This window comes from Rhinatrema bivittatum, chromosome 2 (assembly GCF_901001135.1).
Source record: "Rhinatrema bivittatum chromosome 2, aRhiBiv1.1, whole genome shotgun sequence".
In the NCBI taxonomy this organism is placed as follows: domain Eukaryota; kingdom Metazoa; phylum Chordata; class Amphibia; order Gymnophiona; family Rhinatrematidae; genus Rhinatrema; species Rhinatrema bivittatum.
This window is the reverse complement of record NC_042616.1, coordinates 335,614,354-335,633,762: the sequence shown is the minus strand read 5'-3', so window position 1 is coordinate 335,633,762 and position 19,409 is coordinate 335,614,354. Positions and strand designations below refer to the sequence as shown.

At 42.3% G+C, this 19,409-nt stretch overlaps 1 protein-coding gene across 6 annotated transcripts in view; it reads left to right on the top strand.

The window, feature by feature from the left end:
- The window catches only part of GOLGA4 (golgin A4), a 456,386-nt gene that overhangs the window by 320,621 nt on the left and 116,356 nt on the right, over window positions 1-19,409 (top strand). For all 6 annotated transcript variants that reach the window (XM_029589809.1, XM_029589811.1, XM_029589810.1 and 3 more), the window contains one exon: window positions 18,730-18,851. In XM_029589809.1, coding sequence (XP_029445669.1) covers window positions 18,730-18,851 — 122 coding nt within the window. The remainder of the gene's footprint in view (window positions 1-18,729; window positions 18,852-19,409) is intronic.

Below are 19,409 nucleotides of genomic sequence, written 5' to 3'. Positions count from 1 at the left end.
GCTTTGGGCAATCAGATCTGCCATCAGGGTTTTTCAGGATTGCCTCTCAAACAAGGCCTTCCTGATTCAGACCGACAACCAGGTTGCGATGTGGTACATCAACAAACAAGGGGGAACGGGCTCCTACCTTCTGTGTCAGGAAGCTGCACAGATATGGGCGTGGGCTTTTTCCCACTCGATGTACTTCAGAGCGACCTACTTGGCAGGCGTGGACAATGTTCTAGCTGACAAGCTGAGTCGCACCTTTCAGCCGCACGAATGGTCTCTCAATCCCAGGTAGCGGAAACAATCTTCCAATGTTGGGGTTATCCACACATAGACTTCTTTGCATCCATCCACAATCGCAAAATTCAGAACTTCTGCTCACTCACTCACAGCCACGACTCACAGCCGAGGGAAACTTTCGCCCTCTCATGGTCCAGCGGACTCATCTACACGTACCCTCCACTTCCACTCATCTCGAAGACTCTCGTGAAGTTACGGAGGGACAAGGGCTTAATTAATCTCATAGCTCCCCACTGGCTGCGCCAGGTCTGGTTTCCAATCCTCCAGGACCTATCAGTATGCAGACGCATACCTCTGGGGTGGATCCGCTTCTGATAACTCAGAATGACGGGTGCCTACGCCACCGCAATCTCCAGACCCTGTCCCTGATGGCCTGGATGTTGAAAGGTTAATACTCCAACCCCTTAACGTATCCCTAGTCCTGGTAGCTTCACGAAAGCCTTCCACGAGATGGTCTTATCGTTCTAAATGGAAGAGATTTACGGTCTGGTACATGTCCATGTCCATAGACCCCTTCACTTGTTCCACTGCCAAGTTCCTGGACTATCTCTGGCACCTGTCAGAGTCAGGCTTGAAAACTTCCTCTATCAGGGTGCATGTCAGTGCGGTAGCCGCGTTCCAAAACGGCGTGGGAGATGTCTCTATTTCGACACAACCCTTAGTAGCACGCTTCATGAGAGGTTTACTTCACGTTAAAACTCCACTGCGCCCTCCAACCTCTGTTTGGGACCTTAACGTAGTTTTGGGACGGCTCATGAAACCTCCATTTGAGCCTCTCCACTCCTGCGATTTCCGCTATCTCACGTGGAAAGTAATCTTTCTTCTCGCTGTCACATCCGCTTGCAGAGTTAGCGAGTTGCAGGCTCCGCACCCACCCTTAATTTTTACCAAAGGTAATACCAAAATTTCATCTGAATCAATCCATTAACTTAACTACTTTCTTTCCCAGGCCCCATTCAAACCCAAGAGAGCAGACTCTACATTCCGTGGACTGTAAACGTGCCCTAGCCTTCTATCTAGAGTGCACATCAGCCCACAGAAAGTCCACTCAAATATTTGTGTCTTTCGATACCATCAAATTGGGAAGTCCAGTGGAAAACAGACCCTCTCCTCCTGATTAGCGGACTGTATCTCCTTTTGCTACCAGCAAGCAGGCATTCCGCTACAAGACCGTGTGAAAGCACACTCTATCAGGGCCATGTCGACATCAGTGGCGCATCTCCATTCGGTGCCGGTTACTGACATTTGTAAGCCTGCTACCTGGGGCTCTCTCCATACCTTCGCAGCCCATTTTCTTAGATAAGGCTGGCAGGCAAGATTCCATCTTTGGCCAGTTGGTTCTATGCAATTTATTTTCAGTTTAACTTCCCAACATCCTTCCAGCAACCCGTTCAGGGTTCCAGGATGCCCTCCTACACATATCCACCCCTGTTGTTGTGCCTGTTGCACGTCTTTGGGTGCATTTGGTGCAATGCTCGGGCATCCTCAGCTCGCTATTCACCCATATGTGAGGACTACCATCCTGCTTGTCCTGTGAGAAAGCAGAATTCCTTACCTGTAACAGGGTTTCTAACAGGACAGCAGGATGTTAGTCCTCACGAAACCCGCCCGCCACCCCGCAGAGTTGGGTTCGTTCACGATTTATTATTTTATTTTTCGCACCTACTTCTTGCTATACACGAGACTGAAGGGGAACCCCTGCTGGATGCAGGGTTAGTGCCATGCTGGGCATGCCCAGTAGGTGCTAGTCAAAGTTCTAGAAACTTTGACAAAAGTGTTCCGTGTTTGGACTCCATTCTGATGATGTCACCCATATGTGAGGACTAACATCCTGCTGTCCTGTGAGAACACCTGTTACAGGTAAGCAACTCTGCTTTCCAGAAAGATACAATAGCAGATAAGCAGTTTGGCAAAAAGTGAGGGACCTGAACTGGTCTGTGCACTCTAGGAAAGGAAATTATTAGGTAAGAATACATTTCACCTTGTTTTGAATTCAGCCAGACCAGTCCAGACACATGGGATGCACCAAAGCTACTTTCCCCTTGACGAGATACTGCAAAACCCACTCTCAGCACTTCAGAGTAAAAGAATGCCTCCTCCCTTGCCTGTACATCCAGGTGGTAATTTTTTGAGAAGAAATGTAAAGAAGACCTCATCGCCGACTTACAAATATCCACCTGCAACAACAATGGCCATGAAGCTGCCTGAACTCTAATAAAGTAAACCCTATTCTGTGTAGGCAGTTTTAGGCCCTTAACTATGTAGGCCATGCCAATCACTTCCTTAATCTAGCTTGCTATTGTGGATTTAGAAGCAGTAATACCTTTCCTGTGATCCCCTTATAGAACAAAAAGATGATTTGACTTTTGGAAACTGTTTGTGACTTTCAAGTAACACAGCAAATTTCTTCTCACATCCAAATGATGGAGACTGAAGTATTTCTCTGTTACGATTCCCGGCCGTGGGGTCCCATGGCCGGGCTCTCACCTCTCTTCCTGCTGCTCTGGGTTGATTTCGTGGCATTTTCCCGCTCTCGCCGGGCTGGGCCTCTCTGCGGCGGCATCTCCACGAGGGAGACGCCGCCGAGCTCCTGCTCAAAGCCCCAACTCCTAGGTGTGTGCATGCACGTAGGAGGCCGAAATTTAAAGAGCCGAGGCGGGAAACTTCAGGCCAGCCCTCCTGAGTGACGTCAGACGCCGACAGTATAAAATCCAGCACCAGCCTTCAGCTCTTTGCCTTGCAACAGGGTTCACTCTCTCTGGAGTTGCTAGTTGCATTTCTTCGGTTCCTGATCCAGATCCTGCCTTCGTGTTCCAGCTTCTTCCTGCCTCCATGTTCCAGACTTTGCTCCTGCCTGTTCCAGCCGTGTGTTCCTGATCCACTCCTGTCCACCTGATCCAGTTCCTGCTTCCTCTTTGGCTTGTCTCCCTGGTTCCTGACTCCGGCTTGGCTCCTGGTTTTCCATGTCTGCTGCCCGTCCTAATCCCTGGTCTGTCTTCAGGTCCTGCTGCCTGCCCTGATCTCCAGTACGCTTCCTCGTTGTGCTCCGCTGCTGCCTGCATCGACCTCTGGACTTCCTTCGGCTCCACTCCTCCTTCATCTACCTCGACCCAGCCTGCTCATCGGACTACTCTTCACCAGGAGACCCCGCCTAAGTCCTGCCAGCCCCTCAGTATCCAAGGGCTCAACCTGTGGAGAACGGGGGTTGGTCTAGGTGAAGCTCCTGCTGGTCTCCTGGCTCTGATCTGCCTCCCAGCTACAGACTCCACTGCGGGCCTTCCCTTAGCGGCCTCTCTTCATCTCCTAGCCGGCTCAAGGGTCCACCACCATAACTTTCTCGCTATACAGCTCCCTATGGAAAGAAGATAGACTGACAACCTAGTTGAGATGAAAGCTTGAAACCACTTTCAGAAGAAAGGAAAGAACTGTACAAATCTTCATTATATCATTTATAAAAATCAAGAAGGGCTCCCTGCGTGGGAGCGCTTATAACTCCAAAACTCCTTGCTGAACAAGCCACCACCTCAAAGAAAACAGCCTTAAGAGTGAGTAACTTTACAGAAACCTCTTTCAGAGGCTCAAGGGAAAGGTTTTTTAGAAAAGCCAACACCAGATTTAAATCTCAGATCTCTAATCAGCAGCCCGATATGCTTCGCTCTCTTATGAAAGCTAGATATATCTGGATGGAAAAATAGATGCCGACGCAGGACAAAATCCCTGAAATATGCAATTGCTGCTACCAGTACCTTCAACAAATTTAAAGCCAAGACCTTCTCAAGACCTTATTACAAAAATTGTAAGACAGAAGGCAAGAAAGCTTTTCTCACAGAAATATCATGAGCTGCACACCAATCCTTAAATGCTAGAGATCTAGAATTTTTCTAGAATGCAATGACCTATCCAGAATAGCCTTTGTTAATTAAACGACACTTCTCAAGAGCTAAACCATAAGAAAAAATTGAGTTGAATGTTTGTACATCATAGGCTCCTAAAAAAATAGCTCTTGGCCTGAGATAACATTAAAGGACTTCTGTCCCAACAATCTGATCTACTACTATTACTTATTTCTGTAGCACTGCACAACATACACAGCGCTGAACAAACACATCCTAAAAAAAGTCCTTGCTCAATAGGACAAGAGGCTTGGGCCATTTCATAAGTTATGTTAAGACAATGGTTAAGAACATAAGAAGTTGCCATACCGGGTAAGACTGGTGGTCCATCAAGCCCAGCATCCTGTTTCCAATTCAGGATATAAGTGCCTGGCAAGTATCCAAACATGAAATAGATCCCATGTTACTAAATGCTGATAATAAGTAGTGGCTATTTCCTAAACATCTTGACTAATAGCAGTTTATGGACTTCTCCTCTAGGAACTTGACCAAAACATTTTTAAACCCAGATAAACTGACTGCTTTAACCATATCTTATGGCAACAAATTCCGGAGCTTAATTATGCGTTTAGTGGAAAATAATTTTCTCCATTTGTTTTAAATGTCTGCTTGCTAACTTCAGGGCATGCCCCCTTGTTCTTGTATTACAGTATCTGAAAGAATAAACAACCGATTTATTTTAACCTGTTCTAGTCATCTCATGAATTTATAGACTTTGATCAGATTCCCCTTCAGCCGTCTCTTCTGTAAGCTGAATAGCCCTAACCTCTTTAACCATTCCTCATAGGGAAGCCGTTCCATTCCTTTTATCATTTTGTCACCCTTCTCTGTGCCTTCTCCAGCATATCAATGTCTTTTCTGAGATGTGGCAACTAGAATTGAACCTAGTACTCAAGGTGCAGTCTCACCATGGAGTAGTACAGAGACATTATGACATTCTCTATTTTATTCATCATTCCTTCCTAATCATTTCTAACATTCTGTTTGCTTTTTTAACCGCCGCAGCACACTGAGCTGATGATATCAATGTACTGTGCACTGTGATGCCTAAAATTTCTTCCTAGGTGATAATTCTTAACATGAAACCTAACATCATGTAACTACAGCATTGGTTATTTTTCCCAATATGCATCATCTTGCATTTGTCCACATTAAATTTCATCTGCCATATGGATGCCCAATCTTCCAGTCTCACAAAGTACTCTCGCAATTTATTACTATCCACCTGTAATTTAACTACTCTGAATAATTTTGTGTCATTTGCAAATTTGATCACCTTACTCGTTCCCCTTTCCGGATCATTAATAAATATGTTTTAAAAGCACCAGTCCAAGTACAGATCACTGAGGCGCACTCTACTGTTCACCTCTCTTTGCTGAGAAAACTGACCATTGCAGAAAGACTAAATGAATTCCTTGCTTCCGTGTTTTCTATTGAGGATGTTGGGGAAATACCAGTTCTGGAGATGGTTTTCAAGGGTGATGAGTCAAACAAACTAAACCAAATCACTGTGAACCTGGAAGATGTAGTAGGCCAGTTTGACAAACTAAAGAATAGCAAATCACCTGGACAGGTTGGTATACATCCTAGGGTGCTGAAGGAACTGAAAAATGAAATTTCTGATCTATTAGTTAAAATTTGTAACCTATCATAAAAATCAGCCATTGTACCTGAAGACTGGAGGGTGGCCAGTGTAATCCCAATATTTAAAAAGGTCTCCAGGGGCGATCCAGGTAACTATAGACCAGTGAGCCTGACTTCAGTGCCAGGAAAAATAGTGGAAACTATTCAAAATCGTAGAGTATATAGAAAGACATGGTTTAATGGAACACAGTCAACATGGATTTACCCAAGGGAAGTCTTGCCTAACAAATCTGCTTCATTTTTTTGAAGGGGGTTAATAAACATGTGGATAAAGGTGATTTGGTAGATGTAGTGTATTTGGATTTTCAGAAGGCGTTTGACAAAGTCTCTCATGAGAGGCTTCTAAGAAAACTAAAAAGTTATGGGATAGGAGGCAATGTCCTTTCGTGAATTACAAACTGGTTAAAAGACAGGAAACAGAGAGTAGGATTAAATGGTCAATTTTCTCAGTGGAAAAGGGTAAACAGTGGAGTGCCTTAGGGATCTGTACTTGGACCAGTGCTTTTCAATATATATATAAATGATCTGGAAAGGAATACAATGAGTGAGGTTATCAAATTTGCAGATGATGAACCAAAATACGGTCATATCTCCAATCAATCATGCTCGCAACCTTGGAGTAATAATTGACAGGGAATTTTCTTTTAAAAACCATATCTCAACAAAAATCAAAGACGGATATCATAAGCTACTTACACTCCATCATTTAAAACCTTTTCTTTCCAACAATGACTTCAGATCAGTCCTTCAATTACTAATTTTCTCCAGCATAGATTACTGTAACTCACTTCTTTTCAACTTACCTCTAAACAAATTCGCCCACTCCAGATCCTGCAGAATGCAGCTGCAGTAATCCTCACTGGATCGAAAAAGCACGATCACATCACTCCAACACTTATTTCACTTCACTTCATACCAATAGGATTCAGGATTGAATACAAAGTACTATCCATCCTACATAAAATTATATATAAAAAACAAGAAAATTGGCTAAGCCCCTCTATAAAACTGCATACCCCAAACAGAAATCTTAGATCAGCAAATAAGGGACTTCTAAAAATACCACCAATGCATTCAAATCAACTCACCTCAACCCAAAAGAGAGCAATCTCCCTTGGTAGCCCAAAACTCTGGAACTCCCTCCCAACTGAACTCAGAACTCAAGAAAACCTAAAAACCTTCAAAAAAGATCTAAAAACATGGTTGTTCAACAAAGCATACCAACTCACCCAATGAACAACACAACAACATCGCCCTCCACTCCAACCTGAAGAATAAATGAAAATCTTCACAACCATGTATTATAAATAAGAAGTGAAACATAAAACTGAACAGTAACCTTGCATTTGATACCCCTATGTTTTAACAACAGTTCAAACCTTTTGAAACCTTGTTTAACCCCCCCTTAACCCTGTAACCTTATATTTTGTAAACCATCATGATGGCGTTATTTTGACGAATCCGAATGACGGTATATAAAACTCGATAAATAAATGATACAAAATTATTCAGAGTAGTTAAATCGCAAGCAGATTATGATACATTACAGAAGGACCTTGCAAGACTGGAAGATTGGGCAACCAAAGGTATTGCATATAGGGAAACATAACTCTTGTTGTAGTTACACAATGTTAGGTTCCATATTAGGAGCTACCACCCAAGAAAGAGATCTAGGCATCATAGTGGATAACACATTGAAATAGTCGGTTCAGTGTGCTGCATCAGTCAAAAAAGCAAACAGAATGTTGGGAATTATTAGAAAGAGAATGGTGATTAAAACAGAAAATCTCATAATGCCTCTTTATCACTCCATGGTGAGACCGCACCTTGAATATTGTGTATAGTTCTGGTTGCCGCATCTCAAAAAAGATATAGTTGCGATGAAGGTACAGAGAAGGGTGACCAAAATGATAAAGGGGATGGAACTTGCCAGGTTCTTATGGCCTGGATTGGCCACTGTTGGAGACAGGATGCTGGGCTTGATGGACCCTTGGTCTGACCCAATATGGCATGTTCTTATGTTCTTATAGAAATGAAATGAAACATAGAAATGATGGCAGAAAAAGACCAATCGGCCCATCCAGCCTGCCCAGCAAGCTCCCACACATATTTTCCCATACTTAGCTGTTTCACCGACCACCAAGTTCAGGGCCCTTGTTGGTAACTGTTTGATTCAAATTTCCTGCCACCCCCTGCCATTGATGCACAGAGTAATGTTGGAGTTGCATCAAAGGTGAGCATAAGACTTAATGGTTAAGGGTAGTAACCACCGCATCAAGCAAGTTACCCCGATGCTTGTTTACCTAGACTGCACAGATCAATGCCTTGTTGGATGTTGTCTGAATGTAAATCCTCTTTTCAAAATTTCTCCCTGCCGTTGAAGCAGAGAGCAACACTGTATATGAATTCAAAGTGAAGTATCAGACTTAATTGTTTAGGGTAGTAATCACCGCAATAAGCAAGCTACCCCCACGCTTATTTGTTTACCCAAACTCTGTAGTTCAGTCCTTGTTGGTTGTTGTCTGAATGCAAATTCTCTTTTCCACATTTCCCCTTGCCGTTGAAGCAGAGAGCAATGTTGGAGTTGCATTAACCATGTGAAGGCTTATTGAGTAAGGGTAGTAATCACCAGGTAGTAGCCTCCATTCCAGCATGCCACCCACATGGCTCTTCTTTTCATTCCCATCCTCTATTCTTTATGGATCCACAGTGTTTATCCCATGCCCCTTTGAAATCCTTCACAGTTTTAGTCTTCACTACTTCCTCCGGAAGGGCATTCCGGAAGGGCATTCCAGGCATCCACCACCCTCTCCGTGAAGAAATGCTTCCTGACATTGGTTCTGAGTCTTCTTCCCTGGAGTTTCAAATCGTGACCCCTAGTTCTACTGATTTTTGTTGTTGACCATGGATCATTAAAACCTTTCAAGTATCTGAGTCTGATGCTCCTTATGAGGCCCTTGCAGAAAGCTCTGCTGTCCAGATGGGCTCCATGTTCTCTGTTTGTCTGGGACTTCAGGAAAAGGCCAAGATCAGCCTGTACTGATAGCTAACAACTGAGAAGTTGGAAAGGGAAGTGGAGCTGGAATCCTCCTCTTAGATAAGAGTCACCACAGACACCAGTCCTCCTCGTGGAAAACAGGATTCATACGAGTCTGTAATTTGTGAACCCACTGTATCGATAACTGCACATGACCATTCTTTGTGTTGAATTGAGTTCCTATATACTCCAGGAACTGAGAAAGCTGTAACCTGCTCTTTGAAAGTTTATGACCCTTCCCAGTTCCTGACGTAAGTGAACCATCCTGGCTGTAGCTGTCTTATTCTTTTGCACCCACTATGCATGAATCAACCAGTTGTCCAAGTAAGAATAAACTAAACTTCCTCTTGATGCAAATATGCTGCTACCAACATCATCACCTTGGTAAAGGGAGCAGTGGCTAGACCAAAAGGCAGAGCTTGAAACTGAAAATGTCTGTCTAATAGTGTCTAATAGTGCAGAACACAGATACTTCTGATGCTCCTTCCATATGGGGATATGAAGATATGCTTCTTTAAGGTTCAATGGTGTTAGGAAGTCTTGCCATGCCATCAGAATCACCAACTTTAAAGTCTCCATTTTGAAATTAAGTATCTGTAAAGCTTTGACGACTTCCTTCAGATATAATATAGGTCAAGAGGACCCTTCCTTTTGGAAACCACAAAATAAATTGACCCCACCATACTTGCAGAACTGGGACCATTGAACCTAGTTTGAAAAGACAATATAGGGTTCCTTGAACACACCCCCCCCCCTTTCCAAGAGGAAGAGCAAGGGGAAACCATTAACACATTTACTATAGGATGGGAAAACTCAAAAGCATAGACGTCACAAATGATCTCCAGAACCTACTGGTTCAATGTGATCTGGATCCATCTCCAGAAGAAACCTATTATTCAACTACCTATCCTTTCTTCCAGAGGCTGAGTCCTGAAACCTTCATTAGGAGTTATGGGAGGTACCCAGACCTTTTGAATTACCTTCTTTCCACCTCTCTTGGTTACATGAAAGGACTGGAACTTATTAAAAGACCTTGCTGTCTGACCTCTTGAAAACTGTGATTGTTTATGCTTCATGGAATCTCAAAAACGAGATCTGTACTGAGACCTATGCAAAGGACCCTATGACTTATTCTTTGGAAGTCTGGGCACTTTAGATTCTCCACAAGCCTTAGCCAATTTCTTGAGATCCTCACCAAATAATTTTCCTTTGAAGGGAAGCTTAGTCAAATTGTTCTTAGAAATTGAATCTGCTGGTCAATAACACAGCCACAATAAACACTTTGCCGCCACTATGGATGCCATACTCCTAGTCAAAGTGCAAATTAAATCAAAGGAGGCATTCACCAAAAAAGCTGTCTGTGGTTCTGACTGGGATGCTTCCTCAAGAATTGACTCTGAACTCTCCACACATTTTCCCTGAATATGTTGAGACGTGTGTAAACCTGCTTTTGCCACGATATAATATAATTGCACGCCGCCTCTGCAGCACTATGTTGGAAACCTCAAAGGCTTGCTTTAAGCACAGACTCTAATTTCCTGTCCTGAGTATCTTTGAGAGCTGTGCCTCCTTCTGTGGAAATAGTGGGTCTCTTAGTAACCAAATACACCATAGCATCCACTTTTGGAAAGATGAGGTTTTCTTTCGCCTGGCAAAATAAAGGGTATATTTTTGCCTGCACGTTTCCATCTTTAAAATTGGCCTCTGAGAATTCCCATTCCAGGTCAATTAGATCCTTAACTGACCTGTGCAATGAGAGGATTGGGAGGGTTTGCACAGACCAGTCATTATAGGATCCTCTGGACCTTCCTGCCCCTTTTCCTCTGCAATATTAAGAACTGTATGGAATGAGAAATGAGAGGTAACAGTTCATCTGTATGGAAGTCTGACCATAGAGGAACCTTTGCCCTTCTCAGGGGGACACTCACCCTCTTCCAACTGCACTTCACTGTCACTGCCTTGTAATTCCCTAATGTTCACAGCAACAGAACAAATTTAGAGGATTTCCCATCCCCGCCCTCCTCTTTCTCCTCTCTTCTCACCCTCTTACACCCTCTCAGAATCAACTCCCTGAGGAACTGGCACTACTGCAGAGGGCCCAGCAATAGTTCTTTGCCTCATATAAAATGCCTGATGCAGGCATTTTAAAACTCATCTGAAATCGCAGCGCAGGAGGAAGAGGAAACAGCTGCAGCCCGAGGACCCTGGCCTTTTCAAAGGCATAGCCTCCACAGCTCCAGGGACATTCACAGCCATATCCAGCCCTGCAGGCATGGTGTCTTGGCTCCATTCCCACCACGGCAGCAAGTACACCAACAGGAACTGACTGGACTAATACCCTGCTGAATCGACTTCCTCCCCTGGGAGAGCAGCTGGCTTGTGTTTCCCTGATGCCTTCTGAGAGCAACCGCAACACACCAACACTCCCCCCAGTAGCTACCAAAGCAAACCACAGCTACCACACAGCAAGGGCTTCTTCCCATGCTCAGAAGAAGACGCCATCACTGCCCTTCAGAAAAAAACAAAAAAAGACCACAACTGAAATTAGATTTGTGAGCTACTCACCTGAATTGACAGCAAACAGAGATACCCAGGACCTCTAACTGCTCAGTGCCTCTTCTGTTCTCTTGCTTAATTTCCTTTTTTTTTTTTTTTTTAACTTTATGGGTCAGAGACAAAAACAGATGTAGAGACAGCAAAATGAAAGTAGATACTACCTCTGTGTTTTGCTTTGTTTTTGGAAAAGGATCCCTTGAACGGGGGGAGGGGGAACAGTTAAGAGAGTAGGGAAAGAGAGAAGGATTAACTGGAAGACCCCTGTCCAGGGCATTGCTTGACCGAGGGAGGGCATATGAAACGTTTTTCTTGGAAGCTACCCATGCACTCTCAATTCCTACTCCTGCTTCACGCAGCCTAACTAGGCCCTAACTCAGAGCATGGGATGCTCACCTTCATTTTCTGGAAACTGAGAATACTGGCAGATAGAAGTTAGCATGGGAGCCTATAAGGAGTGACTTTCAAGCCTTTTAGCCTCTGTCTGCATCTGTTGGTGAGTGGGCATAATCCATTCACCTGGAATGGTTTTGCTGGATAAAGAGGAAGTCTTGTTTAATGGTTACATATTTTCTGGTCACCTTGAGGCCAATATTTAAAAACACTTTTCAATGGCTAACTTATCTGGCTAAAGCTAACCTGTATTTTATCAGGAATATTCAGTGGGATAAGAGTCCCACTAAATATCCCCAAATAGGTACCTATCTGGAGAACTTTCACACCTAATGGCTAGGTTTAAATATTGCTAGTTAGGTTGCACAGTTATCCAGGTATGTGTACCTGCATAAATTTAACTTAACCAGCAATATTCAAAGAATATCGCCTATTAAGCCTCAATTAGTATTGCCAATTACAGAAAAAAAAATAAGCTCCCAAGCGGGCCTTGATGGTAGTGTTGGTAGCTTAAGCCAGGGGTGAGTAAACTGGAAGGCTCAATCAAGGAAGAAGACATGGCTACACTATCGAGTCTCGATGCCATGGAGGCACTGCATACTCAGGGGGTAGGAAGCTTGCCAGAACATAGTGACATCATTGTAAGCAAGTCATGGCTTAGCTGTGCATCTCTTTTGGTGGGCCAGGGAGAGGAGCTGCTGTGGTGGGCCCAGTTACATTGGTTTACGTCTCTTTGTGTGATGTGATCTATCTGCCTGTCTCTCTCTCTCTCTGTCTGGGTGTGTTGTCTGTCTGTGATATGCCTGTCTTCTGTTTAGGAGTGGAGTGTCTGTGTTTTTCTATTTCTGTGCCTTTCTGTCTCTGGAGTGTCTGTGTGCCTAGGTTTGTGATTTCTTTATCTCTCTGTGTCTGTCTGGGTGTTGGGTAACTATGTATGTCAGTAGGGTTTCTGTATCTGTCTGACTGAGTATCTGTTTTGCTCTCTTATCAGTCTGGGTGTTGGGTGTATCTGCAGGATGTCTGTCTTTGTGCCCATGTGTGTCTTATTCATAAGAACATAACATAAGATATGCTATACTGGGTCAAACCAAGGGTCCATCAAGCTCAGTATCCTGTTTCCAACAGGGACCAATCCAAGTAACAAGAACCTGGCAAGTACCCAAACATTAAATAGATCTCAAGCTACTATTGCTTATTGATTAATAGCAGTTTATGGATTTTTTTCTTTAGGAACTTATCCAAACTTTTTAAAAACCTTTTTTAACCACATCCTCTGGCAATGAATATCAGAGCTTAACTATGCACTGAGTAAAAAAGAATGTTCTTTGATTTATATAAATGAGCTACTTACTATCTTCAACTTGAAGAGAAACAAAATAGATGCTTTTTACCACTGGTTGGCAGTGTGGCCTGCTGAATATCTTTCATGTATGTATGTATATGTACACACACACACACCGATATATACATACATTTACATACATATATAAATATATAATAACCTATCTTGGGGGGGGGGTCCCAACCAGTTTCATGAATAGAATGGGGTTCTGGCTCAAAATGTTTGCTCACCTCGGCTTAGGAGACCAGCATTACTGTAAGAGCAATATTAGACACACTAGAAGCTGGATGCAAGTTGTGATTCAAGATTTGGAAGAGGGCAGATGGGGGCTGGAGGGTTAGAGTCAACTTGGGGAGATGATGACATTACTTGCTTTTTGGATTTTTTGGGGGAAGGAGGGGAGGGCAGAAAGATTTTTGAGACTAAAGACCACAACTTGAAATACTTATTTTGGGGGCTTATGGATCAGCCAACAAACCAGCATTCTTTTCACTGGAGTGGTGAGTTGGAGAGTAGGCTGCAAGGCTTGCTCTGAAGCTTTTTTTTTTTTTTTTTCCATAATTGCTGCTTAACTGGAGATATTGAAAGCTCTGCATTTGTCCAGATAACTTACAATTTTTCCGGCTAAATGCCTTTAAATGTTGACCTCATTGAGTTTAAAAACTAATTTTCCAGCTAGGTATGCTATTTTTCTGCCTAGAAAAAAAGCTACTTGAACTTTGAGCATTCATTTCTCTTTAAGGAATGAAATTATTTTAAATGTTCATCTTTATAGAAGATGGCGCAGGTTCATTTATTGTCTAATGTGAATCATGTTCATGGTTATTTTAAGGCCCTAACAAACGCGTTAAATAGTGCAACACGCATGTCAAATGCGATAGAGCAGTGGTTCTCAACCTTTTTTCTGTCGGGACACACCTGATAGAGAGTTCCCACATGCGTGACACACTGAACACATGACAGTCACAAGTCTAACCACCCCAATCTTCAGTAATGGGTATAAAGCAGAACTAGAACATTCCACGTACAGTTCACTAAACAAAAAACATATTCTCAATAACAGCAACACAAACTCCCTACTTATAAAAAGACAGCAGTTCACCACCAATACACCTATTGAGAAGACACAACAAATAAGGTGAAGTATTTTACTACCTACATGCCTACTACCTACATCCATTCCCATTCCCATTCCTCCAACCCCCATTCCCATTCCTCCAACCCTCCCTCATCCTCCTCCCCTCTCACCCTCCAACCCTCCACCCTCACCCTCCTACCACCTGATCTAACCGCATATATTCCCTGGCACCATGTGAATAATTAAAATGTAAATATAGTTATTGTGAATATAGTTAATGTGAATATACTTAAAATATGTGAACATGTAACCACCTTTCAAGTTGAATTAGTTGCCTCAATGTTTCCTCCTACTATAAATTATTGTAAAGCCTGTTGCTATGTTATGTTACATTGTGAACCGAGGTGATGTTTTTAACGTGCCCCGGTATATAAAAAACCCTTAAATAAATAAAAATAAATAAAATAAATACGTCACCTCGGTCATACACACAAGATCAACCTTCACCAAGTACAGAAAGACTGCAAATTACAAATATGGAGACAGAAACTGGAATGGAAACCCAAAAAAGCCACTCTGTATGCAGTACAAAACTGGAGAAATGGAAACAGAAATATAGCACCTAACATAATACCAGGATCTGCAATAATGCACACAAACTAATCTGCACAAAGTTAGACCTGGATTATGGCATGCACTCAAATGGAACAACCCTACCTATAAAAAGGCAACACTACAAATATTAAACATCAATACATCTCCAATTAGGATAACAGAAAAAGCCAAGCTGTTACAGATTCCCACACAGAAATAATTGTAAAACTATATAAATAAATATTTCAAAACAGCTGATGAACAGAACATCTAGCAATTAAAATCTCTTAAAAATTATTTAAAAATCTCCAAACACCAATAAAATATTTCGAAACAGCAGACACATCATAATAATACCCAATAATTAAAATGGCTATCAATCAAGAAAAATGAACTTAAAAGCCACCTTTACTTACCCTCTCCAGCATTTCTCCTACTTCTTTCCCGTGGAGGCCACACCAGAAGCAGTAAGTAGCTGCTGAGGCTGTCTTCATGATCCTCTTCCTTAGGGATCACAACCATTCTCTGTCTCTCTCACACTCACATACACATCCCACTCACACTCTCAGGACCAATTTCTATCTCTCACACACCAATCATCTCCCCGACCAATCTCTCTCTCTCTCACACACACACTCACACTCACACACACACCAGTCACACACACACACACCAGTCACACCCTCAGGACCGGTTTTGTCTCTCACACACCAATCATCTCCCTGACCAGTCTCTCTCACCTCCCTGATTAGTCTTTCTCACATATACACATGTCACATCTCTGACCAGTCTCAATCACACAATGCTTTCTCTTTCTTACTTACACACATGCGCTTTCTATTTCTTTTACACACAAGCTCTCAATCACACATGTTCTCTCTCACTTACAAACAGGCTCTTAATCACACATATGTCCCCTCTCTCACAGCCACAGCCAGCCAGAAACATGCTCCATCTCTTTCTCGCACATATTTATTTATTTATTTATTTAACTTTTTTTTTTATATACCGAGGTTCTAGAGACAAGTCACTAAGCACTTCGGTTTACAGAGAACAATTTAAATGACTGAAAGTGAGTCTTACAGAGAACAAGGAAATGAAGAACTGGGATGTTACTCAATTAAAACTCATTATGATATAGAAACCTTAAATAACAGAATAATCAATATAAGAATGGTAGTCAAACATGTAACAGTTGATTAAAAGTGACTAGAGTGATATGTGATTAAATCTGAGGTTCTTTGGTCGTGAAAAACAAAATAATCTGAGTCAGGGAGAATAGGAAGGATTAAATCCAATTAGTCGTAGGCAAGGGTGAAGAGCCAAGTCTTGAGTCTTTTTTTGAAAGTAATTGGGCATTGTTCAAGTCTAAGGTCTGAAGGGAGAGAGTTCCAATGATTCGGGCCAACTGTGGAGAAGGCTCTTTTATTTGAAAATGATTTAATTGGAGGTGTTTTTAGAGAGCCTTGTTGGGCAGCTCTCAACGAACGGGAAGATGAATATAATTGTAAAGGGATCCGGAGGTCAAGAGGGGAGTTTTTGTAGATGGATTTGTGGATGATTGAACAAGTTTTGTAGAAAATTCTATATTTTATAGGGAGCCAGTGAAGATTCTTTAAAACTGGAGTGATGTGGTCCCTTTTTTTTGATTTTGTACACAAGGAAGCATCCTCCCTCGCTCACATTGACACACAGAAGCACTCTCCCTCGCTCACATACACACCACACAAACACAGAGGCTACCTCTCTGTCTCATATACACACTACACACACACACACACACACACAGAATCTATATCCCTTACTTATGCCTACATTAGGCAATGTATCTTTTAAAATGTTATTAACCCCTTATATACTTATCCAAGTTATAACGACCTGTTCATTGTAAGACATTTACTTGTCAATGTTACTGTTAAAATGTAAACCGAATTGATCAGTAACTCTGTTATTGGAAAGTCGGTATATAAAAATGCTAAATAAATAAATAAATCAATCTACCTCCCTGTCTCACATACACACCACACACACACAGAAGCTACCTCCCTGTCTCACATACACACCACACACACAGAGAAGCTATCTCCCTGTCTCACATACACACCACGCACACACACAAGCACTCTCCCTTTCTCACGTACACACCACGCACACACACAAGCACCCTCTCCCTGTCTCACGTACACACTACGCACACACACAAGCACCCTCCCTGTCTCACGTACATACCACGCACACATACACACACCGGCCCCCAGCTGAACAGCTCGTTTTCGTCCCTAGTGGTCTGGTCTTATGCGGCAGCAGCCAGCAGTTCTGATCTTTAGCCCCACTGGCCTGGTCTCTGGCGGCGGTAAGCAACTCCAATCTTTGGATCTTCAGCCCCACCAACCTGGTCTTGGGTGGCAACGGCCAGCAGCTTCGATGTTTGGCCCCACCGGCCTGGTCTCCGGTGGCGACCAGCAGCTCCGGTCTTCGGGTCTTTGGCCCCGCTGGTCTAGACTCCAACAATGGCCAGCAGCTCCAATCTTCGGGTCTTCAGCCTCGCCACCTGCAGGTAGCATGTGACACACCTGCCAGTGCATGGCGACACACTGGTATGTCACGATACACTATTTGAGAATCATTGCAATAGAGTGTTGCACATGCCATTCAGAGAGAGAGAGACCAATAAATAACTTTACTATTTATGCCACTGTAAGAGGGGGCACTTTTAACTCAGGGTAAATTGCGGGGGGGGGGGGGGGTGGCAGTTTTATATATACACAGAGGTACAAACAGCAAAGTTGATCTCGCTGAAGAAATTCTGACATTTGGAGTGATGAAAGGTAAAAGAGGAGTTGATTTGTACGATGTACTCTCTACCTAGCTTCAATCAATTACCCATGCGATGCAGGAGCAGTGAAATTTTCCTAATCATACCCCCTTTTTTTATCGCGGGCTATTTCCGCTATAGTTATTGATGAATCTAGGCCTTAGTTTCCTCCTGTTCCTTTGCACTTCCAACTCAATTGGACTAATGCTCTTTGTTGGGCTATGATGCCATGATCCTCCATTTACAACATTTCAAGGATTTCTCCCCTATTTTATATCTTCTCCCAACTCATTCAACTCCAACATTAGAATGATGATTAGGGGAGAGGGGACCATGCATCAGCACTCTCTCCAGTACCCTGTAATCATGGAAACTAAATCTGGCCACTCGATCTTGCCATTGCGCAATGACTGGGGCTTCCTAACCCCAAGGGCTGTGAATGCTGCCTCTTCAGTATCTTCAATTCACTCCAGCCTGAGCAGAAGTCCAAACCTGTGAGTTGTATTTGCTTAAGAAACAGCATTTCACAAATAAAATGAAATCCAGGTCTTAGCAATGAATTGCTGGCTGATACCATAAAGATATTTTTAAAAACTAGGTGCAAGATTTTATTTTTATATCACTCTTGATACCATGAAATAAACTTGTTGATTCTCCATTGTAAGCAGTTACATTACTTAGAGGTTCCGATACGTAATATGAAGTCACAAACTGAGTTTCTCTGTTAAATAAAATTTACACGAGTGCTTTTGTGATGTATTATTGATGTTTATTAACTTTGTAGATCGTTTTTCTAATAAGAAAATAATTTCATCTGTGACTTTTGAAAATAGTTTTAGCATTAATGGTATATTTTAAAGATGTGTGAACACCAAACAGTTTTCATTGTTTCCCTCTGCTGAAAATATTTTTTTTTTGCCTTAAATTTCGGTTGGCCTTATTTATAATTCACAGACTAGGATAATTTGTAAAGGCATCGTTTTATCTTTTTGCATTGTAGAAAAAGCATGGTGGAGGTTACTACTTCTTAATCTAAATTTTCCTCAAATAATTATTTAAAACATGTTTAAGTCTGTTTTTTCCCTCACTCTTCAGACATGAGCAAGAAGATATTGAACTGAAGCACAATTCTACCTTAAAGCAGCTAATGAGGGAATTCAATACTCAGTTGGCTCAAAAGGAGCGTGAACTGGAAACGGCCGTGCAGGAAACAATCAGTAAGACAATTACTAATGGTTTTTTTTTAATTTATTAAAGTGTGTTTCTCCCAATGAATCTACTATACAAGTTGGCATTTCAAAGAATTTTCCTGAAGGTACAAATTTGAGTATATAGTAATATAGTATTATCAGCAGAAAAAGACCAAATGGTGCATCCAGTCTGCCCAGCAAGTTTCTTATTTAATAACTGCTGCTCCTTGCAGGTTACCCCCATGATAGGGGCTTTGGTCAGTATAACATTAATTGGATGGAAAATGCATATATGGTTTTGTGGATATGCCAGTTTTCTTGCATGATCTTTATTTGAGTAATTGCTAAATCATCCATAATCCATGTGTGTACATATTGTGTGGGCTTCGATTCCATCTATCCAGTTTTTTCTATATGCTGCTGACTCCTCTCCAAGCCATTTGCTTTTCTGATCCATGTACTTAGAACAAGTAACAAACAGAATTTAAGATCTTAGTCCACCGAAAAATCTGGTGATCCTCTTTCCATTTCCCCCACTCAGGTTGCTGTCCGACTTCCTCCTCTCCTTTTCAGGTTTCTTCCCCT